Source organism: Tasmannia lanceolata, unplaced genomic scaffold (assembly GCF_043159265.1).
Source record: "Tasmannia lanceolata isolate RefF3 unplaced genomic scaffold, GAP_Taslan_0.1 ptg000006l, whole genome shotgun sequence".
NCBI classification, from domain to species: domain Eukaryota; kingdom Viridiplantae; phylum Streptophyta; class Magnoliopsida; order Canellales; family Winteraceae; genus Tasmannia; species Tasmannia lanceolata.
The window spans coordinates 15,382,301-15,405,067 of NW_027518683.1; the positions used below are offsets into that span (position 1 = coordinate 15,382,301).

Consider the following 22,767-nt stretch of genomic DNA (forward strand, 5'->3'; position numbering starts at 1 on the left):
ATAAATTAAATCAATAAGACAGAATCTGCTGAAAAGTGAGCCTGTGACTGCTCTCACATGCAACAGCCAGCTGCAAAATCGCTTTCTGCGATGGTCCCTAGCAAATCCCATCCAGAAAATATAAAAAACATCCCAGTTCTTGTTGAAATTTTACAAAGAAAACGAAATTCCTTGCTTCTTATTACTCTGCCTTTAAACTGGGAATTTTACAGAGGCTGCTTCCAATCACAACTGCTCACCCATAAAGAGAACATATTAGCAAAAACAAAAACACCAAAAAAAAAAAAAAAGGAAAGAAAAAGAAAAAGAAAAAAACCGAGGAGATAAGTGAAACACATCTAAAATTACAACAAAAAGGCGGAGGGTGTATACTATACACATTCCTCAGAAGCCGCCCGGAAATGTATATGAATCGGAAAATGCCACAATAACGGCCGACGCCTCTCCATCTGACCCACATAAAACCTCTGATCAAATTCACTAAAAGAGGGGTGATGTATGATATGGGTCAGATTATACCCACGAACATAATCCTAGCTGCTCTGTAATGTAACACTGGTTTTTGTGAGATTTTCGGGCTTAGCTCCGGTGGCAGCGGAAACTCCCTTTTCTGAGTCTTCTTTACTGCTATCTTCCAACCGAACGACCTGAGCGAAGCTCTTTGACATCTGCTTTATATAGTCACCGGAGAATGCCACGTTCCTGTGCTCACTGCCTATGGCTGTCGGGACTGTCGGCAGGCTCGTTTGCTGCCGGGCCTTCCTCTCCTGCATGGCTTTTTGCCGACCTTCGTAGAAATCAAAGTCATCGAGGATTGACGTGTCGGACTCGTATTCATTGAAAATGGTTAGCATCTCAAGACCCTGTTCCAACTTTACCTGCAAGAAATCAAGGCTAAGAAAGCAGTTTGATGACACTGAAAATAAGGAATAGTAAAAATGGAAAGAAGAAACAATTGTGGGTTGTGCACCAAAAAGAGGACCTATAAGACAAATTATGAGATTCAATCCACTTTAAAAAGTCCCAAAGTCAATCATGAACCCACTCATGTCGAGTTGATTTCATCCAAGTTCGAGTTGTTCCCTACCAAGTAAGTTCAAAAACATCTTTGAGCCATCCGAGTTAATGTAAAGGTGATGTTTCAATCATTGGCTCAACTCAAGTCTGACTGCCTTTCAGCTTGGCCAAATTCTCATTCGTGTTTGACTTAGGGCTGCCTTGGATACCTCCAAAAATTATTTGTATACAATCCCATGTCTTAACTTCTTTGAGCCATCGAGTTATCAAGCATGTTTAAGCTCCCCTGGATTATCCAGATGATAGAATAGTTCAATCTCCAGTTGTACGAAAGTTGAAGATGCTCTTTGATGAGAGATCTTGGGGAATCAATGGATCCAGATCTCTAAAGAACAAGTACTCACTCCCAATGATCCCATTGATGAAGCGAGCCAGCCAAGCTTCCAAAGTAAAAACTAAAGTTTCTATCCTATGGGATCAAATATGACATTTCTAACACGCAAATGATTGTGTTACCATTCCAAAAAAAACCAAATGAAATCAGAAAGAAAATATAGAAACACTAAAACAAAATTGTAAAGTAGAAATTACAAGGCCAAAAGAAAGAGCAAAGCCAAAAATTGACATCACAAATCACAAAACATAATTTATTTTTTTTTGAATGGTTTCACAAAACATAAAATCAGAGATATCAAAACAGAAAGAAAAAGAGGGACGAGAAGGAAGCACTCAACACTTCTTCTCCAAGGACAATGGTTTCTCCCAAAACACTTCTAGGACTTCCCTACATAAATAGAGAGAGAGAGAGAGAGAGAGAGAGAGAGAGAGAGAGAGAGAGCTTCAAGTTGGTCCAAAAGAGGTATGGGAATGTGATTCAGTGACATTGATAGCTGAAATGTTAGTGGATCAATAGGAGCATCATAAACCAATTTGTAAACAGTTGGGTGTCTGGGAAGTGTCTGGAAGGTGTTCGAGAACCCCAAGATGAAAAGTCTTGGAAAGAAGAATGGGCAACCTTATTTTCCGTCTCTATGTCGTCGTGGGTATCGGAGTTGGAATCTGGGGGGTTTACCCCAATTAGGGGTCTGCACATCTTTTGGTTATTGATTGGGAGGTTTCTTGTGTAGTCTGTTGGAAATGTGGAGACTGGAAGCAGAGTCTGTTGTTGGGTATGGTACCGGAAAATCAGTTGCATCGGGCGCTAATTTGGTTCCTCTGGGCACTGAAGGTGGCTTTCGAGCGGGAGTTCTGAATTATGGTGTAGATTCTGGGTGGTCTAATGTTAAAAACAAAACTGTTAGAGGATTTGAAAGCGTCCTCAGGAGAAGAAAGACTGGGCTTCTGGGGGATTGGAGGTGCTGTAAATGTGGCTTTAGAAACTTCAGAAAACGAGTGAAATGCTGGAAATGTAATAAGTTCTGGTCTCGTTTGGATTTCAATTTCTCCACTCAACCAGAAGGCAAGTCGAAAGAGAAATCCTGGTTCGATGTTCTGGAAAAGCCATTACTTGCTCCGAGTGTGGAGAAGATCTACCCCTCCACTTCGGAAGATATGGCTTTTAATATTGAGGTGGTTCCTCTTAAATCGATCAGCAACGCTGATATGGGATTATGGGGAAATCTTTGTGAGGGTTGGTCTGGGAATTTGGCTGCTTTGGAGTCGTGGTTATCTCGGAAGAGTAATATGAAGGAGGGGGTGGTGGTCTACAAAATTGCAGACTTGGAAGTTCAAATCTCCATTCCAAGAGGGATAAACAGATCGCAGATAATCTTATGCTGGCAAAATGCAGTGAACTCTCCTTTTGTTGACCTAAGGGTGTGGGGTGACAAATTTCCAAAAGAAGCCAACCCTTTTTCGTGGAGTATTGAAGGAGTTCCGCCGGAAGCTTGGTGTGAGGATAACTTCAGGCGAATTGGGGAAAAAATAGGTAAGATTGTGGAAGTGGACCCTTCATGCTTCGCTGGAAATGGCTACGACAAAGGGCGTATTCTTGTTATCTCGTCTGGAGTTCCAGGAAAGGAGATTTCGATTCAAGTATCTCTTGATGGGACCATCCGATGGGTTCTTGCTTCAAAAGAATCGATTGAAGAAGTGGGTGCTAATTCCTTTGTGGGAGCTGCTATTCATGGGGATTCCAGTTCTACGAGGATTGAAGAGGGTGGGGAATTACCAATAGTTGGAAATGAAGAGATTGAGGAAGAAGAAGAAGATGAAACTTCTTTAATACCAGTAAATGCTCCTCTTAATGTTTTGAACGACATTTCTGTCATTGCAGAAGTCCAGACCTTGGAGACCGAGCATGGAGTCTCTATTGGGGTGGCAGAGACTGTGGAATCGGTGCATTTTAGCCACCAGTTCTATCCTACGCCGCATAGTGTGCAAGTTAGCACAGGAACAGATGGCGAAGTTTTTGAAATTCAAAAATCGGGGTCTCCAGAAGGCTACAGGTGGCGCAGTTTGTGTGGTTTTAACTGTCCTACCTCTTCTAGAGTGGGGCCGCTTCTTCTTTTATTAATAGTTTTGCAGACATCATTTTTGTTCTCTCCCCGTGTCGAAGCCTGCAAATGGTCTTTCCCAATGTATCTTCATCTGACGCTTTGATAAAAGAGCCCTCTAAAATTTTGGGCGATCAAGTGAGTGGGCTTGGAAAATCTCAAATATTTTTGTCTCCTCCGGACGTGTCCTCTGGGCCTTTGCGTTGTTGGGCTTTCCCGGAAGATGATCTGGGCCTTGGTTGTTATTCGCCCTTAGCTTTATTTTCTGAGGTTAGTTCTAATCGGTATCACCCTACCTGTAATGAGAGGGAGATGTCTCTTTGCTCCCCTGGAGAAAATCCCCTGATAGATGTCTTTGGCAGTGTTAACCATGAAATTCTTTCTTCGTCCTTATTAAGCCATTCTCGGTCTCAAGAAAGTTTTCACGATAAGAACCTTGCGAGTGGGATTAGTGTTCGCCTGGTTTTTGAAGAGGATCGGGTAGAGGAGGGGGATTTAGAGATTGATGCTGTGCCCATCAATGTTAATTTGGTGCGATGGGATTTGCGTGAAGTGTTGTTTGGGCAAGTTGGTGTGGATCGATCCTGTTCTTTGATTACTAAGAAAGGATTCTGTTTTCCTTAGCTCAGTGGCCCTAAGAATCTATTGATTGACCTTAGTGGTATGTTTGGTTTGGTGAATCGCATTTTTAGTTCTCAGAGGGAGAATCCTTTTCGATTCTTAGTTATGATCTTTCGATTCTTAGTTATGATCTCTGCTGGAGGAGTCAATCATAATATCCATTCAAGCTTCTGCAGTCAGGTAAAATCTTCCTCTCTGTTGATGGCGTCCTCTCTTCTTGGTGGAAATTATGGGATGGCCCCTGTGTTGAACCTTCGAAAGGATCTGGATGAGTTCTTGGTTGATCATGCCTTGTGCATAAGCAAGAACTTGGGGTTGGTTTACGCGGGTCCTGAGGACGTGTATAGAGCTGAAATTCAGGCAGCGGAACAACGAGATGTTGGTAGAAATTCTTGCTCTACTGGGTATGCTGATTCTTCTTCGAGAAGAATGGATAGAGAATTACTTAGATTAAAATTGAATATTAATTATGATTCGGGATCTAGTGGGAAGAGCTCTACTTCGAAGAAGAAAGGAAGATCTTCAGGAGCTAGACTGGGGAAGTTGTCTTCTAATTAAGTGATATTATGAAGATTCTATCTTGGAATGTAAATGGTCTGGGGTCTCAGAAGAAAAGATTACAGGTTAAAGAATTGCTAAAAGTTTTGAAGCCTGAGGTTGTTTGCATTCAGGAAACAAAATTGGCCTATATTAGTAGCCTGGATATCAGAAGTATGGGTTTTAAAAAAGAGTGGGATTTTGTTTTCTTAGCTTCTAAAGGGGCGTCCGGAGGTTTGCTGCTGGCCTGGGATAATGTTAGTTGGTCTCGTAAGGAGGTGTGGTCTGGAGATTTCTCCTTATCAGTTTCTCTTCAAAAGATGGTGGATAAGTCTGTATGGCTCTTCTCTGGAGTCTATGGTCCTTCGTCAACTCCCCAAAAAGGCCTTTTTTAGGAAGAATTGGTTAAGATAAGAGAGTGTTGTTCTCATCCCTGGTGTATTGGGGGGGATTTCAATGAAATCAAGGAACTAGGGGAGAGGTTAGGGTGCAATAGAGTCTCTAATAACATGAAGGTTTTCTCTGATTTTATTGCAAACAATGAATTAGTTGATCTTCCCTTGGGTGGTGCCTCTTTCTCTTGGGTCAGAGGGCAGAGTAGAAGCAGGCTGGATAGATTCTTGATTTCCGAGAAGTGATTGGAACTCGTTCCAGAGGTTTTTCAGAAAGCGCTTCCACATTTGGTGTCTGATCACTGTCCCATTCTATTAGATCCTAGAATGGAATCGTGGGGTCCATCTCCTTTTAGATTTGAGCTTGCTTGGTTAGATTCTTTCCAGATGGAGGAGAGATTAGGGAGGTGGTGGTCTTCTTGTCATTCAGTTGGCCCAGCTGACATAGTTATTGGTAACAAACTGAGATATGTTAAGACAAAATTGAAAGCTTGGGTCAAGGAGAGAAAGTTGCTTGATCATGGGCGGAAGCGTTGGTTGGAGAATCTTATGTTAGAATTAAATGCTCTAGGGGAGTGTGGTTTGGCTTCGAAAGAGGTTTGGGAGGAATTGGGAAGGATCAGCCAAGAACATAATAGCCTGCTGTTTCAGGAAGAAATATCTTGGCGTCAAAAATCTAGAGTTAAGTGGATTGTAGAGGGAGATAAAAATACTGCTTACTTCCATGCTATGGCTAGTACTCATAGGAGAAGGAACAGAATTGAATCTCTGGTTTTGGCAAGGGAGAGAGTTACAAACAAGGAGGTGATTACAGCAGAAATTCTTAGCTTTTTCAAGGCTCTGTATTCTTCTGAAGGTATCCTTCGCCCTATTCCGCAAGAGGTGGAGTTTGACAGTTTAAGTTTGAGGGAAGCTGCAAACTTGGAAGTCCCTTTTACGGAGGAGGAAGTCAAGAAAGGTTTATTCTCCTTGGCCAAAGACAAAGCTCCTGGTCCAGATGGATTCTGTCTCGCTTTTTTCCAAGCTTGTTGGGAAGTTGTAAAATCAGACCTGATGAGATTTTTCCAAGAATTTTTTGAAGGGCTTGCTCTAGACAGAGGTACTGGGGCAACTTTCATCACCCTAATTCCAAAGATAGAGGGGGCTTCAAAGGTGTCGGAATTTCGTCCGATAAGCTTAGTCGGTTGTTTATATAAAGTATTGGCAAAAGTTTTGTCGGATCGCCTCAAATTAGTTCTTCCTTCAATAATTTCAGATAGTCAAAGCGCTTTTATTAATAAAAGACAAATTCTGGATGTTCTCTCATTGCCAATGAAGCTATTGACGCTTACAGGCGAAGCGGTCAAGGAGGGATCTTGTGTAAACTTGATATGGAAAAGGCTTATGATCGGGTTGAGTGGGAGTCTCTAGACTATAGCCTTGGCAAAATGGGTTTTGGTTCTCGATAGAGAGGTTAGATCAGATCTTGTGTATCTTCTGCTTGGTTCTTTGTCCTCATTAATGGCTCTTCCAAAGGTTTTTTCAAATCATCTAGAGGGTTGAGGCAAGGGGATCCTCTATCCCCCTTTCTCTTTGTGATCGTTGCGGAGTCTCTTAGTCGGCTTTTGAGAAAAGGTAGCGAGTTGAGTCTTTTTGAAGGGTTCTAAATTGGAAGTAATAAAGTGGAGGTTTCGCTCCTTCAATTCGCAGATGATACGTTGCTATTCTGTGCCCCAGTGTTTTCTCAGATATTGAATCTTAAAGCGGTCTTACGATGTTATGAGATGGTCTCGGGCCAAAGATCTAATTTTTCAAAGTCAGGGTTATATGTTATAAATGTTCCTTCTTGTGAAGCTTCTGTTTTTGCAAGGATTCTGGGATGCTCTTTGAATTATTTGCCTACTTCTTATCTTGGCCTTCCTTTGGGGGTGGGAAGACCGAATAAACTATTTTGGATTCCAATCATTCATAGAGTGGAGAGGCGTCTTGACGTAATTTAATATCTAAAGGAGGGCGGTTAGTTCTCATCAAAGCTGTTTTATCAAACATTCTGATTTATTTTATCTCTTTGTTCAAATGTCCTGTGAGTGTAGTTTTTAGAATTGAACAGATCCAAAGGAAGTTTTTGTGGGGTGGCTCTCATTCCTCAGGTGGCATTCCCTTGGTTAAATGGAGTTCTGTGTGCCTCCCTCTGAAAAATGGAGGGTTAGGAATTCGGAGAATAAAAGGCTTTAACACGGCGTTGTTGGGAAAGTGGCTGTGGTGATTTGGGTCAGAACCTTCTGCCTTATGGGTTAAAGTATTAGGGAGCAAGTATAGGTTGCGGGAGGGGAATTGGTGTACTGCGGATAATTTTAAGTTCAAGGGTATAACTGTTTGGCGGGATATTTTGAAGGTTGAGGCTCTATTCTCCAAAGGTATTCGCTTTAAGGTTTATGTTGGGGATAGAATCCGCTTCTGGTCAGATCCGTGGTGTTCGGCAGTTCCTCTTAGGACATTATTCCCTGATCTGTATCTGGTGTCTTCTCAAAAGGTGGGATGGGTGGCGGATTGCTTTGAGAGGGTGAACTCGGTAGTGGTTTGGAAGCCGCTGTTCAGAAGAAACTTTTTTGATAGAGAACTGAGTTCAGTCTTTGAGTTGATGGCCTTGATTGAAGGGTGCTATATTAAGAGGAGAGGTGTTGATTCCCGTGTATGGTTTTGGTGTTCATCCGGTTTTTTCTCTGTTAAATCCTTCTATAATCATCTGGTGTGTAGTGAGGTTGAGTCTCCTTTTGCTTCGATCTGGAAGTTTTCTTGCCCGCCGAGGGTTTCCTTTTTTGCGTGGGCAGTAGTAGGTTGTGGTCGTATCCAGACAATAGATTTTTTGCGGAAGAGAGGGATGATTTTGGTCAACCATTGTCCTTTTATGTTTATCGGAGGGCGAATCCATTGATCATCTATTCATTCATTATAGTTTAGCTCAAGATTTATGGGGTTTTATTCTATCTCGCTTTGGGGTTTCTTGGGCTCTCTCTAAAACCATATCAGATTTTATTAAAAGTTGGGAATGGTGTCCCTGAAAAAGAAAGGGTAAATCGCTCTGGAAGATGTGTATGGTGGCTTCATGGTGGTTCATTTGGAAGGAAAGAAATTCCCGAGTATTCGACGTGGTGGCAAAATCGTCTTGCTGGATATATATTAAGATCATATCAGCGGTTATTTCTTGGGCTAGAAACCTTCCTTTGTTTCATTTTGTCTCAGCGTATGATCTTTGGAAAGGTTGGCAGACTATTTGCAAGGAGGGGATTAGCAAAGTCAAAATTATTCAACCCTGGCTCCCTCCTCCTGAGGGATTGTTAAAGCTGAATTTCGATGGTTCCTCTCTAGGCAATCCTAGTCATGCAGGAATTGGGGGTTTATGCAGAGATTCCAAGGGGGATGTTCTCTGGGCTTTCTCGGGCCCCATTGGAGTGGCGGATTCTAATGAAGCGGAAGTGAGAGCAGTTCATTGTGGGATTAAGTTTTTGGATCATACTGTGTTTGATAAGGTGATAGTGGAAGGGGACTCCTCTAATATTATTCTATGGCTTCTGGGTGCAGCTTCTCCTCCGTGGCGTTTTTTATCTTTCTTTGAGGAACTTGAAGATTTAGTTCTTGACTCCTCTATACCCTTTAGGCATGTGAGGAGATCAGCTAATTCATATGCTGACTCCCTAGCAAGGGGTGGTGCTTTTAGGCCTAGCTTGGAGCAGTTTGATTATCTCCCTCCTTGATATTGTATTTTCTTTTTCTCCCTTTTTCTGTATTGTGTTCTGAACCAACTTGGTTCGCCTCTTAATATATTCTCTTTTTACCGTCCCAAAAAAAAAAATAGAATGGGCAACCTTTGCTCATTTATAATTTTCTTGTTCTTTTTCATAATATATTTCTGCGTTCTTTTCAAGGGGAAAAAAATCAAGAGAAGAAAAAGATGGGTTTGCTATGAATCTCTGATCAGTTGTGGAATTTTATGACAAGGTTGTTGTGGAAGGCGACTCTTCAAATGTTATCAGTTGGCTTTCGGGAGTTTTGGCTCCTCCGTGGAGATTTCTTTCCTTTTTTGAGGAGATTTCAGATCTAACTCGTGGTTCTTTTATTATTTTTAAGCATGTAAGGAGGTATGCTAATGGTGAAGCAGATTCCCTAGCTAGGGCGGGTGCGTCTAGGTTGGGTTTGGAATGGTTTGACTTCCTCCCGTCTTGATTTTCTATGCTTCCTTTCTTTCTTTCTTTGTAATCCTTAAGGACCATCTCGGTTCTTTTCTCAATATTTATCATGTTGCCATTTCAAAAAAAAAAAGAATCTCTGATCAGTGTCTTTTTTTTATGGGCAATCTTTGACAACATCTAGAATCTCAATTGAATACCCAAGAAACTCACAGAGCCAACCCATCTTGGGGTTTGTGATGCCTCGGAGTCCGAGATGAAAGCGGTATATCATGGCATGAAAAGAATTGATAGAAATATCATGGATCGCTTTATTGTGGAGGGTGATTCTCTCAATGTGATTAGTTGGTTAAGGGGGTGGTGGTGCCTCCTTGGAAATTTTCTGGTATTTTTTATGAGATTGATGATCTAACATCGGGCTCTGCGATTGTTTTCAATCACGTGCGGAGATCTGCTAATGGGGAGGCGGATTATTTGGCGAGGGGTGGGGTTAGTCATTTGGATTTGGAGTGGTTTGACTTCCTCCCTCCTTGAGAGGTTATTTGCTTTTTATTGCTGTATTGTTGTTTTTTCTATTGTACTTCTGGGAGTGGTCCTCCTCGGCCCGCTTCTTTTTTAATGTTATCATTCTGCCATTTCCCCAAAAAAACAAAAAACTAAACTAAACTCACAGAGCCAACTCAGCTTGTTCCAGACCTTTTTTTTTAATGGACAGCTTGTTAAAGACCTAATAGAGTTAAAACTAGAAAAGCACCTTTTTTATTCTCTTTTTTTAAATACCTCCCCTGTTTGATTCTCAACTAGAAAAGCTCCTTCCGTACTAAAAAAATTGAAATGCCTTGAAAAACTCAGTGGAGTCGCCAACTTTGAGCCAATAATGACCAGGATGCTCATTGAGTCCAAATTGTGTCCGAGTTCCTAATCATGACCCTGATGCTTGGATAAAATGGGATGAAAGTAAACTAGTAGGAATCACAAAATAATCGAGCCTCTAAGGCAATTAGAAACACCAGCTAAGCGCGAAAAGGCAGTACACAATCAATGCAAAAAGGGCCCACATCAGGCCTGTATATTCAGAAGGGTTGGGAAGCAAGTTTCAATTGATCAATTAGGCGGGATTGAATCCACAACCTCAAAATTGCCATCCAATTGAGATATGGTCCAAAGTCCAAGCCCCAAGATTATTATTTTTTTGGTGGGTAAGCTGGGATTGAACCTGTGACCTCAAAGTTGAGATGTAAAGCCTCAACCATTGAGCTTCAAACCCCAAGAATTGCCACTTAATTTATAATTAGAGATAACAAGGAAATTCTCACCTCTTGCGTGTCTCTGCTGTTCGTCACGGGTTTGTTGTCATTGTTTTCGAGGATAATGTGACGAAACTGACTGTTGGGAACATCTTTTATAATATGCCACTTGACGGAGAACTGGCCACTCCACTTATCTTGTTGCCAATAATCCACACTCTTATCAAAATCTACAGGTCCCATCATCTCAGCCACTCCGCAGAACTGTGCACTAGCATTTACCTGCACATAGTCATGATCAGCATTTTCAAGCTTATGATTTACAATTCAAGGCAAGTCCCAAATAGAATGGACCATAACCAACAGGACTCTTATTTGACTAAAGGTATATAATAAGGGATTTGCTAGCCACCTTCATTAAAAGCCATTTCGCACCCGTCCTTTGCATGTGATGACTGCCACCTATGTTGACCTTTTGGCAGATTGTCTTATTCATTATGTGGCTGTCATCATATGCAAAGGAGGAGCACGAAATGGCTTTCTGCGAAGGTGGCTAGCAAATAACATACAGTTCAAACAGATATGGAATTGTGTAGAGGCCGCCCCCTAACATCCATCACTACCACATTCTGATAATGCACTACTATTTGTTGTACAATTTTAATTAGCTTTTCACAGCTGTTACGATACTCAAGATCTAACAACATCCAATCAGAAAAGTGCAAAACAGAGTAATTACTGCCATTATCAGTATACGGCAACAACAACAATAACAATAACAATAATGATCGCCCCCTCACCATAGGATGATCCAAACCGTCCATTAGATGGACCACAGCTTAAATAGGCTGTGCCCCAAAAATCATTTCCATAGGTTGATCCTAACCCTCCGGTCTATAGAGGGACTGAATATTAGAGGTTTGATCCTGACCCTCTATAGATCGGAGGGTTAGGATCAACCTATGGAAATGATTTTTGGGGCACAACCTAATTAGGCTGTGGCCCATCTAATGAACGGTTTGGATCATCCTATGGTGCAGGCCATACTGTACTTTTTAATAATGTGAAGAGTGTAATCATCAAAATACGGTAGTGGTGATATCATTTCCCTAAGCGTGATAACAAAAATAGCTGTCTGGTAGTTTATTATTATTATTATTATAACAACAACAACAAAAATGACAATAGAAATAATAATAGCTGTAGCATTAAAAAAAAGAAATAATAATAGTTGTCTGGGAGTTTATGACTTACAGAGAACAACAGGAAGACCGGGCAGGTGCCTTCTTTCTCCTTCGCTTCACGATAAGCAGAATCTAGCTTCCGGTTCCCATTAGGTGTGCTTGCCCAAATGCCATACTTGATACTCTTATGGACATTATCCTCACTGTATGATTTTATTATGAAAAACTTAGCATCCTTATAATAAGACACAAAGTCTGACCGGTTATATAACTCGTTGTTGGCCTCAGGAGTAGACGTGCCATTTTTGCTGTCAAGAGAGGAATTACGTTCTGACTTTGGTCTCGATGCCCTTGGACCTCTGTTTTGCTCACTAAGGACATCAAGCGTACCATTGCAACTGCACAGAGAATCACTGCCCCTTCCTCTTCGTCTACCCTTATCAAATGCAATCCAGCTCCGTCCATTCATCCCCAAACCAGAAATGGACCCACCAAAATTTGTACCTTGATAAATCCCACCTTGTGAATAGCCTCTGTCATAGGAGCTTGTTGTGGAGCCAAATCCATATAATGGTCTCTGCTGCTGCTGAGAAGCCTGAAAGTGATTAAAAATAGTCTTGTGAACACACTATGGAACAAAAGACTGCAAGATGAAAATGAGAAAATATAAAACAAATGTAAGTTCGAATGGGCAAATGGACCAGTACTAAAGAAGAATCAAGAATGTTAGAGATGATTGGTTCAAGATAACAAGCATCCATATAAATATCATAAAGATGTACACACACACATGTATATGTATATGCATATGTATGTCTTACAAAAATACACATAAATAAGGGGAAGGCAAGGCTAACATTCAGAAACAAAATACAACTACAGTAGCATACCACAGCATGGGCTTTTTTATGGGATGAAAAATACTACGTGTTTTATATAGCTTGCCAGAAAGAAGGGTAAAAAGGAACTGCTGTAACAAAAAAACAAAAAAGAGATAACATATTTAAACTTTATTATTTATAAAATATCAACATAAGAAGCTGCAATGCGACTCATAAAAAACCAATAAAAGTAAGTATATCCATCCACTAGCAACTATAATAAAATCTGTGTTATTGGCATGTAAATAACCATTTCAGAGCCCCATGAAAAAAGAACACATTGCATAGAGACACTAATTTCCCAGAAAACAAACCATTCCAGCAGCAAAAGGTGCGGCATTGTGGGCAAATGACCCTAGTGCGCCAATCGGTTGAGGTGAAGCCACAGGTGATAACAACGGTGTCAAAGACCTCTGGCCATCTGAGGATACAGACCAATCTGACCAAGGCGCACCAGATCCGAACCCATCAAACCCTTGCCGTGAATCGTATAAAGGTGGATTGCCAGTGCCTCCTGTGAAGCTACTACCCCTACCAAAAGAACCATATTGGACAGAGTAACCAGGTCTTGGCCCAAACAGCATTCCGTTTGAATTGGGATTCTCAGCAAGATAAGCAACTTGTTGATCAACGCCAGTTGGCACTGACAGCTCTGATTGCGACACAGGAATTGGTGAAGTTATATAAGGCATGCTAGGAGGAACCAGTTGCTGATAATAAGGACCTGTGATTGGGAATTGTTGAAGGGAGTACAGCTGGCCATCTCCCCTCCCGGAAGGCAGAGGTGTTGTAACGGGAGAATAAGGTCCATAAGGCATTTGAGGATTATATCCATAACTGGTGTGAAACACGAGAGACGGATTTTCATTGTAGATGCCCTTCAAAAGAACAGGAAAAAAGAAGCAAAAAATTACTTCGTATAATATCAATTGTGAAGTGGGTGCAAGAGACGTACAGAAAAGGATTATAATACTTACGGGAGATCCGAGTTCCATGCCTTCCGCATTTACAAACTGAGGATATGCATCCCACTCACCAGTAGGATTCTCATAACCTGAAGTTACATCATAGTAGAGAAAATGGCCTTTAATGGATGTTGCACAGAGTATTTGCCATGTCAGCTCAGATCCCATAAAATGACGTTAATGCACTTTGAATATTAAAGAAAATGGATAGGAAAACGAAAGAGCATAATGAAAGAATTATGACACTGAATGTCTAATTTATGTATCAGCTCATTATTTATGTTTGTTTATTCAGAAGAATGTCAGTTCTCCAGCTATAACTGCACAAATATTCTACTTAAGGTTAGCTCCCACTCGGAATCTTGAGAGTTCCAGACTCCTTGGAACATAGACTAGGACATCTCCTACCAGACACTGCTGCTCCAGTGTCCACTTCCTACTGCTTCTGGTAACTATGCTTCCAATGGAAGGTATTCTACCCTTGATTACCAGCAAGTGGCAGAAAGCAAGACCTGGTGTGCGCAGTAAGAAGAAAACATGAAATTTAAGTTTTAAAGAGCCAAAACACTACCACTCTCTGCATACAGGATTCATTTCAACAGTTGTCAAAAGAAAACGAGAGAAGATTTTTGGATCTCCAAAGAGTCCTATCCATCAAGGTTGAAATGATTATGGGAAGGACTTCTTATTTTGATGTGACAACATGTTTTTCCTCTTTCATAGTTTCAGTTAGAATGGTACGTTTATTCATATATGACTTCACTAGAAAATCAGTCATCTGATTTCTGAGATCCACTTGGCCAACCAATGATATGTTTATTCATATGTGACTTCACTAGAAAATCAGTCAATTGTTTCTGAGACCCACTTGGCCAGCCAATAATTGACAGGATTGAACTTCTGTAACAGTGGAGAATGGGCACGGTACCCAGAGCCCAACCAAACAAAATCAACTCAGCCTAGTTCCAAGTCAATCAGCGTGTTTTTTAACATTGGTTTTCCTTCTGATTTCAACCAAGTGTACAAAAAGCTAACTGCACTTGGCCATAGAACACAGTTGGGAAAGTTAAAAACAGAAGTATTACTTCCCAAAAACAGATTTTTTTTTTTGAAATGGACTTCCCATAAACAGAAAATTGTAAGAATTGGATAGGTAACTAACCAACCTCCATAATAAATTGCATGTGCCTGAGGAGCATAGACATTGGATGGTGGATACACAGCACTACGATCTCCACCTGCATCCAATGGTCCCGGAATTCCCATCACATCCCTCAAAGGACCCATGTTGGTCGCATTGTGCAAAGTGCTGGGAGGAACCATTCTCTCATCTTTGGTGGCAAGAGGCTGGAATATAAGAAATGCAATCCCACGATCAACATGCGACCAAATTTAGAAGCAAAGGAAATAAGGCAATAATGGACAGATTGGCACTACCTGTTCCTTCAAATTCTCTGCACCAGCTGTTTTTTCTTCATTATCTAGTGTCGAGATGTTGTCCAGTGACTCGGTAGAGTCTGGAAAAACACGACCATATAAATTACGAATCATTTTTTAATGGCATACAAATTATGAATCATATGGAACCAATTTCAAGAATACTTGAACATAAAATAAAAACGACGAACAAACATTTGGTAATGTCTAGGAGCTTTCCACCCAAATTCACCGCTATTTCAGAAAAGTTAATGAATGAATTTGACAAGGGCTGCGAGGAAAAATAATTCTAGCAATATAAAATCACAAATTATAAGCAAATACCGCCTTTCTATGAGGTTTTAACTCAAAAGATCCATGTAAAATTGCAGTAATAAATACCCACAAACTTAAGAAAAAGAATCCTCTATTCAAAGCTGAAGTGGGATAACAGATAAGGGTGCTTAGAACCAGATCTTGAATATCACACGATCACCCGGGGGGGAATAATTCTAGAAATATAAAATCACAAATTATAAGCAAATAGCCCTTTTCTATAAGGTTTTAAGTTTTAACTCAAAAGATCCATGTAAAATTCCACCAGTAGATACCCCCAAACATAAGAAAAATAATCCTCTATTAAAACACACACATGCATATGTACGAATGGTTTTTTTTTTTTTTTCTAAATGGTTATATGGGAAAGCTAATTTGCCCAATTCAAGGGCATATTAGGGAAAATGCTTGAGATTTGAAACTTAGAATAAAAAAGAAAGCCTCCATGGATTTCTAGCATTTGAAACAAGTAACAACTGAATGCTGGAAATCCTGTGCTTTTCTGAAAAACTGAAGGTGGTGGTGACAATTGATGGTGTGATTGTAGAGATTGTGAGACGGTATCCTTGAAAAAAGGAAGGTGATGGTGGCAGGGAATGGTGATAGAATAGTAATGATCATGAGCCAAAAATAATAGCAATTAACAGAGGCAATGTGAGATTATGGTAGTGCTGCTGGTGGAAGCAATGATGATGGATGTGGTGAGGGAGGAGTAACAACAGCCACGATATGGTAGGGTTTAAAACAGCACCATTCGCAGTGGAAAGGTGTAAACAAGAAGATGCATAGAAAGGAGAGAAGAAACGAATTAAAAAGTAAATTACCATATCGCCCATACTTCTGTGAACCTTCGTAACGAAATTATATGGACAAAAAAAAATATGAACAATATGCTGCTCTATCCGCGAAGTGGGCATATCTCTCTGTGGAAAAGAAATTAGTAAAACTCTAGAACAAGGTTCAAGCATACATAAACCAGTCAATGCGTCGTGAGTTTGACCAGAAATCAAACCAAATCCACCTCTTGATCTCTAGAGAAAAAGAAGTTGACTACATCATAAGCGACAACAAAATTATAAATGACAATCACTGCGAAAATGGATGGATATATTGACGACTTGGTAGCGTCAATAGAACCGAGGTTTTAAATTTTGGTTTCGGTCGCCACAGAAATGGAAATATTTTGTTTTCGGTTGAAAATTTTGGTGGAAATCCTGTAAAATCATGGAAACATATGGAAACATATGCAAATGATAGAATTTAAAGACAAGACTTCAGGAAATGCTAGAACAAGCACAAATACACACTTAGAAACCATCACATAGTTTAAAAATATAAAACACCTAGTGACATGCATTGTCGCCCATGTCTGATAATTTAGTACATACCAAATTTCATGCATAATTCATATAAATATTTAAACATAATACATGCACCATATTTCGCATGCAAATCATATAAATATAATTATGTACCACATACTGATATAGTATAACACTATTACACTTACATTTTGATTTGTACATTTCAGTCGTTTTTGGTTTCGGTTTTGATGGGAACGGAATCATTTCAGTCGTTTCGTGTTGTGAAAATTTAAAAGCATGAATAGAACTAGATGTCTTTCTGCAAAATTCCAAGGCAATTCATATGGAGAAAAGAATAACAATTTACTCTTTCCAAGATGACAATGGTGGGAGGGGAGCATTAGGTCTTAAAATGATGACAATAATGCCAAGTATTAGGTAGGGTGAGGTAACCATGGTGACATGCAAAAAGGAGGCAATGACTGTTACATATGATTCAATTGTTGAAGTTACTTAGTGTTTCTAAATATTTTATTTTTTGCAGTTTCTTAACTTTTATTCAAAAACTATTAATCCTTCAAATGGAAGCATCAGCTGAAACAAGTAAAGAGAAACTTGAGAAATCTGTAAGTTGAGGACATCATTGAATCCAAGCCAAAACAAAACTATTAAACCATGATACACAGTCCATTTGGTATTGAATTTCTCCCATCGGTACATTTTGGTCCATTTTATAGAAACTTGGGCTTGAGTGGAATGTAGCTCCATAGTTATACTTACTAAGAGTGCTAATATTATATCAAATGATCAAAGAGCCCTTCATTACCATGAAAACTGGATTCATCTAAAATTATTTTACATCCATCTAGATGCCCCATCATTAAGTCATCTTTGAAGATAAGAAAGCATTAATTTACAATATGCAACTTCACGTTTGCAAATCCCATGCAGAAGGAAAAGCTTCTGAATGCATGTTTATGATTCCGATGTGGTTCCCAGTTAATCATAGGAAAATCCTATGATTCACGATTAAAGTCCCACAATTCAAATTGAGTCTCATGGAAAATGGTTTACGATTCAAGGTATATCATGTGACAATGAAGCAGATGATTGATAAACCTTTAGGTTATTCAAACTGAGTCTCATGGAAAATGGTTTCCGATTCAAGGTATATCATGATAAGTTGATAACCCTTTAGGTATATCATGTGACAATGAAGCAGATGAATTAAAAATGAAGACATCCGTAAAAACGTGGGAGTGTGCCAAATTGAGGAGAAGATGAGAAAGCACCGCTTAAGAGGGTTTGGGCATATCCAATGTAGGCCTTTGGATGCTCCAGTGAGAAGAAGTGACTCGTGCCAAGTTGATGGAGTAAAAAGAGGTAGGGGCAGACCGAAAACAACTTGGGTAGAAACAGTGAGGAGAGACTTGGGGGCTAGGAACATAACAGAGAACATGACCTTTTTTTTTTTGATAGGAGAAAATGGAAAAAAAATGATCCATGTAGACGAACCCAACTAGTGTCAGGATTAGACTTAGTCAATTTGGGCCAGGTAGATCCTTTCACCTTCTTCGTGAAAATTTCCAAAGGATTCATTAGCCGACCCCAACTAGTTTGGGACAAAGGCTTAGTTGAGTTGAGTTGAGTTGAGTTGAGTATTATAGTTCATTGATGTTTGGTTTAAACAAAGTTAATGAACAAGCCCATGAGTCAACAAAGATGATTCATGATAAGAATGTCAACCGAGACAAAAAAAGTAGGCCCAAAGGATACGCGAACATCATACCAACGTCAATAGCAGGCCCTACAGGTCTCTACATGTCATGAAAACTAGCAAAATCGGTCGCTGTGATTTATAATAATTTATAGTGACTTTTATTTAATTTCTAGGTAACGTTTAAGCAGGTTTTCGTGGGGCGTATAAAGGCAAACACAAATGATGTCATCTTTAGGCTAGAACTTGGATCTTCAGGGTAGGGACTAATAACTTCCAATAGGTAAGAGAGTATTTTGGCTTTTTGTGTTTCATGGACAGCAACATGTAATCCGCTTCTTTTATTTTGAGCTGCTCTATAATAGATATTATCCATTATATATGTTGAAGTTTTGGCTAAAATAGTGACATACCAATGGTTAGACTTTGTTCACATTTTAGATGTACTATTAAGGAGGTTAATGAATCATTACTAGTTGTGCTTGTCAGGTAATGGATTTAATAAACTTTGTTCACATTTTGATTATTATTTTTAATGGTACATTTTGATCAAATTTATCATAATTTTATCTCTCATTGTATTTTGCACAATTCAATTGGTGTTGTCTGATTGTTGCTATTGGCACATTTTATGGTGTGGTAAATTTTTGGTACTTCCATCGTGTGTGATCATTGAGATGAGCCATTCCAATAATATGTTTCATATGATTTTTGCAACCATTCTACTTTCATTCAATTGTATCGAGAGATGTGAATAAAAGAAATCGGCAGAGTTCCTCTTTAGTAGGTGTCTGAGTTTCAGGATCTCACGGGTAAAAAAAACAGTGGTTCTAGAAGCTTATGTTGTACAGCAGATGGGGGAAGAATCATGTGGCTTGCTTACTTTTTTAATGAGATTTATGATATTATCAGGGAGAATCATGTGGCTTTCTAGCATGTTAGATGGTTGGCTAATGAAGTGGCGGATTCTCTTGCTAGGAGGGGGTCGGTTTGGAGTCGTTAGAGAAATATGATTTTCTTCCTCCTTGATGTTGTTATCACTTGATTTGTATATGTAATTATCCTTCGTAATCTTTGACCATCTCGGTCTTTTTAATGAATTTTACCATTCAAAATATATAAAAAAGCAGAAGGGGGAAGAAAGGAGTTCATATGATGCATGCACAGTTTTTAGTTACAGTGAACCACTATTGGTTGCTTCTACTTCTAAAGAGATAATTTAAGATTACTTCTTTCCATTATAAATAGCAGCAAAGAACAGGCTGAGTGAAAGCACATGTAGCAACCCAGGTCCAAGTAGGGTTGGAGGAGTTTTTTAAAACGAAATAGGAAAGAATTTAAAAGCCTTCTCTGGATCACTTGGGCCATGAGATGAAAACTCATCCCCCTCCCACCCCCACAAGCTTCCTCTAACCTCTCCATAACCAGTAGCACAAAAAAAAGAAAGTAAATACAACTACATAAACTTATAACAACAAGGTCTATGTCCAGTCACCAGTTCTCCTGAGCAAGCTATTTTTATTCACTCGAACTAGCGAACTGAATTCGAACACACTTTTCTAAGCATAAATTTAGTTTTTGAACATATTACTCATAGCGGAATGTTACATACAAATTGCAAATCATGAAAAAAAAATGTCATTTTCTACAAACAATGCATTCTATTTTTCTGGAAGAAGCCGAGCGTGTAGAAAAACTATTAGTTGTGTAAATCCCAGTGTCTAAAAGCATGGATGCGGGTCTAAACGTGGCCAAAGCAAATCCTAGTCGACTCAACATGACGCGATTGAGTATCGGGTGCTCAGTTGACACGGGTGAGTACTTGGTTGTCATGGTCATAACTCAGGAGTGTCAAAGGAGTTTTGATTGACTTAATGTGGACTTGAACAAGAACATCAAAGGTAAAAGAGAGTCGACTCAGGGGAGTCCACGCGGAGGAGTTTTGAAACTATGGTAAATCCCAATCCCAGACTTCACTTGTAAGACAAATCCATTTGTGACCACACACAACGCAGATCTGAATGCAATCATCATCAACTAAACTCAGAAAACAAAAAAAAACATTATTTTTACAATGTTTTATACAAGATGAAGGCTCAAATCTCCAGTATGTTCATACTCTAACCCATATAATGTAAACAAAATCCAGTTCTATTCCCTCCAAATAAAACCTAGTAGAAAATCGGTTACTGATATTTACACATGAAAAAAACGAATTCAAATTCCATGTATTAAAAAAAAAAGGAGTAATTCTCATTCCAGATCCCACAAAATCCCACCAAACGCAAAATAGGTTTTTAATTTTCCATATAAAACAGTGTCAATCGAATCTAGGCACAACCCACTTTTAGGGCTTATAAACTAATAACAAGAAACAAGTAGCAGATATAGAGATCTATCAAAAGATCAAATCAGAGGAAACAAAATTATGGGAATTTTAGATACCAGTGGAGAGGATACGATCTGGTACTTGTTGGGTTGCTGCCATAAATCGGAGATCTAGAAGAACAAGTTGAGAATCTAAAAGGGCGTTTTTTGTTTTTTTTTCTTGAATATTAAGAAATAGAACGGAACTTTGACGAGATAGGAAACATCTTGGTTTATAGGCAGCTTTTATTATTGCCTTTTTTTTTTCTTCTTCCTTTTTAATATTTTTCAGTCTCCTTCACGGTGGTTTCCATCGAAAAGGTGTCAGTGATTTTAATGCCATAAGAGGGCGTGAATGGTTATTGACTGAGGGTATTTTGGTCATCGAAATATGAGGCACTCACTTGCGGCAAGAGGAAAAGACTAGTTTAAAAACTGATTGCGGGTGAGAAAAAATGTTTATTTTTATAAAAAAATTAGTGTGTTTCGTTTCACAAGAGCCATGATAGTTTATGGGGTTGAGAAAGAGTACGGAATGAGGGCTCAAGTTTATAGAAATTACGGATTTCTGGCACCTTTTAAAACAAAAATCAAACACGGGCCATTCTTCAAAATCGGGTGGTAAAAAGACCCTGATACCCTTATGACACCGACAGAATCCTCCTTTTTCATTGATGCCTATTAAATTCACTCATTTCATGAGGCTTCTTTTGGTTCGTCTGAATGTATATTTGAACCGACAGAACCTTGGGTGCGTTTCTATCTTGGCTGTCAGAAATAACTAGAGACGGATGGATGCTTGACATGTGTTGGAAAGCTTTTTGGAACGGTGACAACCAAAGTCAATCATTATCTTTTCTCACTAAGTCAATCATTATCTTTTATCACTTCTCTTTTGGCTTAGAGCGGTAATGTTAATGAATACGTCACTTTTGGCTTAGAATCTTTTCACTTCTCTTTTGGTCCTCACTTCTCTTCTGGCTAAGAACAGTAACGTTATTGAGTATGAGATTTCGCCGGCGTACCACTGAATTCCACCGACATACACCATATTTCCGCTTACACCATATTTCCGCTATTTTGGCTTAGAACGGTAACGTTATCAAAAGAGACGTATTCAATAACGTTACCGTTCTAAGCTAAAAGATAAGTGATAAAAGATAATGATCGACTTTGGGTTGTCAGCGTTCCAAAAAATTTTCCAACACCTGTCAAGCATACATCTATCTCTAGTTATTTCCAACAACCAAGATAGAAACGAACCCAAGGTTCTATCAGTTCAAATACACATTCAAACTAGACCTGGCAAAACTGACCTGGCCAACTGGTCGACCCGACCCACCCGCAAATTTGCGGGGTACTGGTTACAGTTTTAGTGACCCGTGAAAATCGACCCACAGGTCACCCAACCCTCCAGAACATGGGTCGGGTCAAGTCAACCCGCGGGTTTTGTGGATCACATGAATATTTTTATTTTTTTTAAAAAAAAACAAGGGTTAAGATCACATGAATACACCCCCTATTTTTCAAAATGGATGATTGGAAGGTACAACCCACACCATAGGATGATCCAAACCGTGCATTTGATGGGCCATAATGTAAATAGGTTGTGCCCAAAAAATCATTAGCACAGGATGATTCTAACCCTCCGATCTAAAGAGGGACTCACAATATGGAAACTTCTATAGATCGAACGGTTGAGATCATCCTATGTCAATGATTTTTTATTTTAGGGGCACGATCTATTTATGTTGTGGCCCATCAAATGGACGGTTTGGATCATCCTATGGTGTAGGCTGTACCGTCCATTTTGAAAATTAGGGGGTGAATTCATACATAGAAGGGGGTGAATTTATCACCGCCCAATAAAAACACTATTTTGGAAACAATTGCGGGTAACCCACGGGTTGACCCGACCCACCCGCTTGGGTACGGGTCACCTGGTTGCTGACCCGTAGGAATGCGGGTTGCCCCGACCCACATGTTTGCCAGGTCTAATTCAAAGGAACCAAAAGAAGCCTTGTGAAGGGCGCCAATTTAATACGCAATAATGAAAAAGGAGGACTCTGTCGATGTGAGAAGGGTATTGGGGTCTTTTCCCACCCGGAATCCGTAATTTCTC

At 39.7% G+C, this 22,767-nt stretch overlaps 1 protein-coding gene across 2 annotated transcripts; it reads right to left on the reverse strand.

Annotated features, from left to right (window-relative positions):
* Positions 1-148: 148 nt before the first annotated feature.
* Positions 149-20,947, reverse strand: LOC143879866 (YTH domain-containing protein ECT4-like). 2 transcript variants are annotated; one of them, XR_013251420.1, is made up of 9 exons: positions 20,724-20,947; positions 14,943-15,022; positions 14,672-14,852; positions 13,518-13,594; positions 12,855-13,418; positions 11,730-12,254; positions 10,545-10,757; positions 405-878; positions 158-371 (listed from the first exon to the last, which is right to left on the reverse strand). XR_013251420.1 is itself a non-coding variant. In XM_077382513.1 (8 exons), the coding sequence occupies exons 1-8, from the start codon at positions 20,764-20,766 to the stop codon at positions 534-536; spliced, it is 2,028 nt and encodes a 675-aa protein (XP_077238628.1). In that variant the 5' UTR covers positions 20,767-20,947; the 3' UTR covers positions 149-533. The 2 variants fall into 2 exon arrangements, 1 of the variants encoding a protein (XP_077238628.1); XM_077382513.1 differs by having other exon boundaries at positions 149-878.
* Positions 20,948-22,767: the final 1,820 nt, after the last annotated feature.

Coding starts and splice junctions, on each gene's coding strand:
- LOC143879866 (XM_077382513.1), bottom strand. CDS start 20,766: ATGGCAGCAACCCAACAAGTACCAGATCGTATCCTCTCCACTG. Junction 15,023..20,723: donor AGATCGTATCCTCTCCACTG/GTATCTAAAATT, acceptor GTGTTTTTCCAG/ACTCTACCGAGTCACTGGAC. Junction 12,255..12,854: donor CACCTTTTGCTGCTGGAATG/GTTTGTTTTCTG, acceptor AATCACTTTCAG/GCTTCTCAGCAGCAGCAGAG.